Raw genomic sequence first — 6,197 nt, 5'->3', positions numbered from 1 at the left:
CTTACTGAAACTGCCGAAGGAGTGTCCTGCTCTCGGGGACGAAAACTACTCCAAATCAGCGGACTTTTACAGTGTTCAGTGTCTGTTTCATGGGATGATCTGGCAGTCATCTGTACTGGCCAGCCTCATCACGTCTTTACTTCTCTTCTATAACAGGAAGACTGGATTTCAGCAAGTTTCTCCATAACCTTAAGTGTTGATTTCATTGCGCCCGTGATAGTCTGGTTCTATACTCTACCCAGTTTGCAGGTTGTATCCGATGCTGGTTGACCATGCTGTTGAACAGTGCTCGAGATGGGGACTAGTTGTTCTCTGGTAGACTGTCTTTTGTGCCTTTGTGAGAGAGTCATTGTGACACAAGGCAGACCCGGAAGCCACGTGTTGCACCAGCAGAAAAAAGAACAGACGCAAGTCCGCCATACTCAAGAAGTTGGCAGCAACACATGGAAGGAGGAGGGGGAGGGAGGAAGGGTGGTTTCGCGAACTAGATATCCTCTCGAAAAGGGGTTCCTTGTATCTTGATACCTCCAACCTTTTGCTCGATACACAGGCTGAATAGTGTTGTGAGGAGCTTGTCCTTGTTGTCAAAGACGCATCACTGCTGCCCAAGTGTCAACCTGTCTACGGCGAGTTGCATTCTGTAAGAGGCTGTTGTGGCGTGGTCCTCTTTGCAGCACAGCACCACCTCGTCTGCATACAGGGCAGCCTTGTTTGGTTTTTTTGGTGTTTTTTTTTTTTTTTTTTTTGTTGTTGTTTTTTTTGGGGGGAGGGGGCGGGGGGGGGGGGGGTTGGTTGGTTTCTTGTTGATGCTGATGGGTATTTTGTTGCTGTTACTGTTGTTGGTTTTTTGTTTGTTGGTTGGTTTTTTGTGGGGTTTTTTTTGTTGTTGTTGTTGTTTTGTGTGTGTGTGTGTGTTGTTGTTGTTGTTGTTGTTGTTGTTTTCTTTGTTGGCTAACGCGTTTTAGGCCTGTACAGTCTGATGGACCTGCTCTGAGCCAGGCTCAATCGAATCGAGTTGAGTTGACTCATCCATTGATGCACTTCGTCTCCCTGTCCGTGTCTGATGAATCGTGCAGAGAGCGACCACTGACACGGATATGGTTAGGGAGGAAGGACTGGTTTGGGAACTGGCGAACAACGACGACAACAAAAACATGAAGGAAGATCCTCGTGGAAGGGAACGTCCTTACGGATCTAAAGGAAATTTGACGTTCCCAATGGTCTACCCACGAACATTTTAGGGTTTTGTTGTTGTTGTTTTTTGTTTGTTTGTTTGTTTGTTTTGGTGTTGTTGTTTTTTTGGGGGGTCTTCCTTTCATTGTTCCCATTTCTTTTCTGTGTTTTAGGTTAAAAGGTGTTGTTGTTGTTGTTTTTTAAGTTTGTGAAGTCTTCGTTGATTGAAGAATGGATTTCCTACTCTTAATGTTTCGGGAGGTGTATGTTTTCTGTGGTTTTGTTGTTGTTGTTTTTGTTTGTTTTGTTGTTTGTTTGTTTGTTTGTTGTTGTTTTCTTTTCGTTTGTTGTTTTTTGTTTTGTTGTTGTCGTTTTTTTTGTTCTTGTTTTGTTTTGTTTTGGTTTTTGTTTTTGTTTGTTTGTTTTTTAGTTGTTTTTTGGGGGGGGTTTGGGGGGGGGTTGTTTTTTTTTTGTTGTTGTTGTTGTTGTTTTTTGTTGTTGTTTTTTTGTGTGTGTTTTTTTTTTTGGGGGGGGGGTGAGAGGGGGTTGTTGTTGTTTCTTGCATTGTTCAGTTGTCTTTTTATCTTATGCTTTGTTTTGTTTTGTGTTGCTGACGAATAGAATTCATTGTGGACACGCAAAGACTGGAGCAGAACAGAGCAAAGCAGAACGACGCAATGCAGGTATTAATTTTCTATCATTTCTAAAGTAATATTATTTTTAACATCCATTTGACTGTCCGACAGAAGGGATTCGTCTCCAGTGAACTGAATGTGAAGTCATTGTCGCCTTCCACTTTGCTGCCTTAGGGAAAGTCCATGGACACACACGTTGCTCGAAAGCGCGTGCCCAGAACTAGAAGCGCACATTTCTATCCGTTTCTGATGAAACAAAACTAAAAGAGTTTGTGCGCTTTTAGTACTGCATTCGCGCTTTTGGACAAAACTATCAAAACCACTACATTCTGCAGTGATTATAACTGATACTATTGTATGCACTCGCCTGGGCATTACAGTACAGAGAGAGAGAAAAAGACACAGAGAGAGGGAGAGAGAGACAAACAGACAGACAGACGTCAACAGACAGAGACAGAGATACAAGCCATATCAGTGCTGACATGATACAAAAGAACAGACACCCCCAGCCCCCCACCTCCCCCCTCCTCCACCACCACCCACTCCCCCTCCTCCCCCCTCCACCCCCCCCCCCCCCCCCCCCCCAAAAAAAAAAAGCTACTCAGTAACCATAAAAAACAACAAAAACAGCCACATCCCCTCTTGCTCACCACCCCGCGAAAGAAATTAAAATAATAAAACAGAAGAAGCAGAAACAACGACAACAGCAACAACAGAAACAGATATCCCATGCAAGAATGCTTGAACAATAGCTCTGTTGTTGTTGTTGTTTAACTTCATAATTTCATGATTTGCGGGAAAACACCCCTCCATGCTTCGGCCCCGATTCGCAGACAAGAAGAAATCCTGCTGCTGTTAGTGGGGGAAAAACAACTTCTGAACGGACCAAGCCTGTACATAGTCAGGAAGAACAAAAAAGCAAAGACAATACCTTGACCAGCACCTTTTCTTCGCTATCTTTCTTTGAGAATCGGTTTTGTGAGGTTTACGATAACTGCATCGATTGTGGAGCAGGCACTGACCGCTAAATACACTGTTTGGAGGAGAGTTTCATGGGGTTCCATTATTGGGTGGTAGTAACGGGGATTAGTGCATTGGTGTGGGGGCGGGGGGGAGGGGGGAGCAAACGGGATTCAGTTACTGGAGGCAGAAAAGTCTCAGACTCCCGGGAGACCAGAAACAGTGGAACTGTGGATGAGGAGGTGGGGGTGGGTGGGGGGTGGGCGGGGAGGGGGTGGGGGGGGAACGTCATAGTTCTCAGTACTGAGACCACACAATCGTCATCCTCACCTCCAGGAGGTACTGCGGTGTGTGTATTTGTGTGTGGGTGTGCGGCACGCTTGAAGGGGGAGAGGTAAAAGTGGGGTCAGAATGGTTCAGTGAGAGAGAGACAGAGAGACAGACAGACAGACAGACAGACAGACAGAGAGAAAGAAAGATACACACGCAAGTATAGAACTGTATAACCAACAACAACCATGGAAGACTTTAGAATATGAGCAGGCAGACTTCACCACGCGGTTACAAAACACCGTCCAACTGGTCATAGTGAGACTCCAGCCATCTGAGCAGTTTAGCTTCCTTGGATTTCCTCCGCTTCTCAGCCACGGTGTTGAAGGTGTACATGAAAGGGTTGAGAGCAGCGTTTAAGGGCAGCGCGAACACGGCCAGGGCCACACTCACCTCTCCGGGGACGGGGATTCCGGCCAGGGCCAGAATCCCACACAGTCCTGTGGGGAACCAGCACAGGAAGTCTGTAGCGGCGACGCTGATCAGCCTCCGAGCGACGGTCATGTCCCGAGACTCTCTGGTGGTGTTGGCCGTCATGGCGTTCCTCTGCACAGACCAGAAGATGAACCCTTGCCCCACAGCGATCAGCAAGAACAGCACGAAGTTTAGGACGATCAACACGCCGAAGGAGTACATCCGTCCTTTGAAATCACGCCTGGTGACTGGCAATGGAATGCACATTCCCGTTTGGCTGAAGAACTCCCAGTGGGTTGTTACCGGAAGTAAGGGTAGCACGGCAAGAGAACAGCCGACCAACCACGTCAGCAGACAAGCCGATGACGCCGAAATTCTCTCAAACCGGAAGCTGCTAAAGGGGAAGCTGAGGACCACGAACCGATCGAGCGTGATGAGCCAGATGATGAGAGCCGACACCTCACTGGACAGCAGAGACAGAAACCCCGCCACTTGACATGCCAAGCTGTTTTTCCATGTGTCGTCATAGTGGAGATACCTGCCTTGAAACCTTTCATCAGCCACTCCGATGATTGTAGTGTAGACACCCATCAGAAAGTCGGCCATGGTAAGGTTGACGACGAAGATACTGAAGCCACTTGACGAGGTAGTGCTCCATGTATACAGACGAACAACGAAGCAGAAGACGTTACCAGTCAGGGCCAGGCAGCTGATCAGCCACAGGAATGACCGGTATGTCCACGACTGCAGTAAGTCTTCACACGATGAAACCTCATCTTTCGGGGAAAAACAAACACCTTCAAACTTGTCTGGAAGGATTTCATCACAGCACAGTTTGTAATTCTGTGTTGACACCACATTGAGATCGAATAGTTCTTTGAACACGTCGTGTGGAAACGTGTTCACAGGACTACCATCCATGTATAACTCAGTTAATCGCGGTGTGAACTGAAAACCACCAGGGCTGATAGTACGCACGTTAGTCAATGTTAAATTGAGCTTCTTCAAGCTTGAGAAACTTTGGAAAACGTTTGAATCCAAGACTGTCAGTTTGGTGTGTGACAGATCGATCATTGTGAGTGAGCGTTGTTCATGTGCAGAGAATTCATCCGCGTAGAGCGAGATGAGAGGGTTGCCAGACAAGGACAGTGTACGTAGGTTGAACAGCCCACCAAAGTGACTAACATTGACATGTTCGAGTTTGTTTCCAGACAGATCAAGCGTTCTCAGATTAAGCAGCTTCACTGAAGGCAACCGTGTCAACGAGCAGCGTGAGAGAATCAAATAAACAATATAGGTATTGTTCCTCACATCGGACAGTGTCATACCTGTACCGGTGGCGTCCAGGAAGCGTATAAATGGCGCACGTGATGCCTGAAAAGACTGAAAACAGAGAAAAGCTTGGCCATGACAGAGACAGCCAACAGGACAAGTGACGTCACAAGACAGTTCATCATCATGCAGGGGACAGTGGGGCCATCCATCACACAGGTGATCGCCATGCACACATGTCTTGGAGGCTCTGCATCTGAAGAACCCTGGACACGTCATTTTCTCACACCCCTCCTCGTCCTGGTGGTCGACACAGTCATACATGCCATTGCAGCGTGTGTAGACAGGCAGGCAGTCCCTGAAGTCATCAGGACATCTGTAGTGTGTGTCTGGACAGGTCTCATTGGAGCCCATCAAATGTGCATCAAAACGTAAGTGGTTGTCTCCGAAGACAATCAAGCTAGGAGCTGAAGTGAGTATGAACGACATCTTTAGTTTAAACAACATACAGCTGCTTTCTTCCGATTCATCATAACAGTGAGATACCCTGTCACACACGTGGTCATAGACGATACACTGACCGTTAGCACAGGTGTGTGTATGGACACAAAGGGGGTGACGACAGAAAGCCTCATCACTGTTGTCCTGGCAGTCAGCAGTGAAGTCACACAGCAGGGTGTAGGACAAGGTTGTGGAGCCATCAGCACACAGGAATGTCGGTACTGGGGACCCGTGACGATACGGCGACCTGGGTCTGCTGTTTGCGTGTAATGCAGTAAAAGTGCACGGGGATGTGTTATGTTGCTCGCCACACGTGTCGTTCTGGTTTGAAGCACACAACAAAAAGCTGTGTGTCACATAGCTCTCAACACATGCCGTCAGATCATGTCCTCTGTGCATCAGAGGCTGCAACGTGGTAAATGTCATCACTTCAGATGCGTTCTCCTTGGTCCTGTTTGTCATGAATTCACACATCACCCCGTAGGACAGTGTGTCTTTACTGAGTGCACATCTTCGCGCGTGATGGAACTTCAGAAGATGTGTACTGACACAGAACTTGCTTTCTGGTGACCACTTCAGAACAAGGTGGGAAGAATGATACAGAACCGTACGGTCCCCGGTCACCACGGCTTGTCTGTACATATTTGGCAATGTCGTGTCGCCATAGTAAGCGTCCACCCACACACTTGCTACACCATTCACACGAAGGCCGGTCAGTTTCAGAAAGACGGTGTACCAATCGGCTACACACGTTGGAAGTCCTAGCTTGCCGCCAATAGAATTACAGTATGCTTCAGCTCTTTTCGAGGCGTCCGTTTCTTGACTCTCAGAGCTGTGTATACTATCAACGACTGCATAGCAACGGTCACACAGTGCTACCAGGCCCTGACAGTCAGCACTGCTGAAGGGACA

The 6,197-nt window shown here is 47.5% G+C and overlaps 1 protein-coding gene across 1 annotated transcript; it reads right to left on the bottom strand.

Annotated features, from left to right (window-relative positions):
* Window positions 1-3,329: 3,329 nt before the first annotated feature.
* On the bottom strand, window positions 3,330-5,273 carry LOC143287187 (G-protein coupled receptor GRL101-like). Its single transcript, XM_076595130.1, has 2 exons — window positions 5,021-5,273; window positions 3,330-4,321 (listed from the first exon to the last, which is right to left on the bottom strand). The coding sequence occupies exons 1-2, from the start codon at window positions 5,271-5,273 to the stop codon at window positions 3,330-3,332; spliced, it is 1,245 nt and encodes a 414-aa protein (XP_076451245.1).
* Window positions 5,274-6,197: the final 924 nt, after the last annotated feature.

The sequence above is a fragment of the Babylonia areolata genome, chromosome 11 (assembly GCF_041734735.1).
Source record: "Babylonia areolata isolate BAREFJ2019XMU chromosome 11, ASM4173473v1, whole genome shotgun sequence".
NCBI lineage: Eukaryota > Metazoa > Mollusca > Gastropoda > Neogastropoda > Buccinidae > Babylonia > Babylonia areolata.
Note: the sequence above shows the minus strand (reverse complement) of the source record. Positions and strands in the feature narration are given on the sequence as shown.

Coding starts and splice junctions, on each gene's coding strand:
- LOC143287187 (XM_076595130.1), bottom strand. CDS start 5,273: ATGTCGTTCATACTCACTTCAGCTCCTAGCTTGATTGTCTTCGGAGAC. Junction 4,322..5,020: donor ATGCAGAGCCTCCAAGACAT/GTGTGCATGGCG, acceptor AAATCCTTCCAG/ACAAGTTTGAAGGTGTTTGT.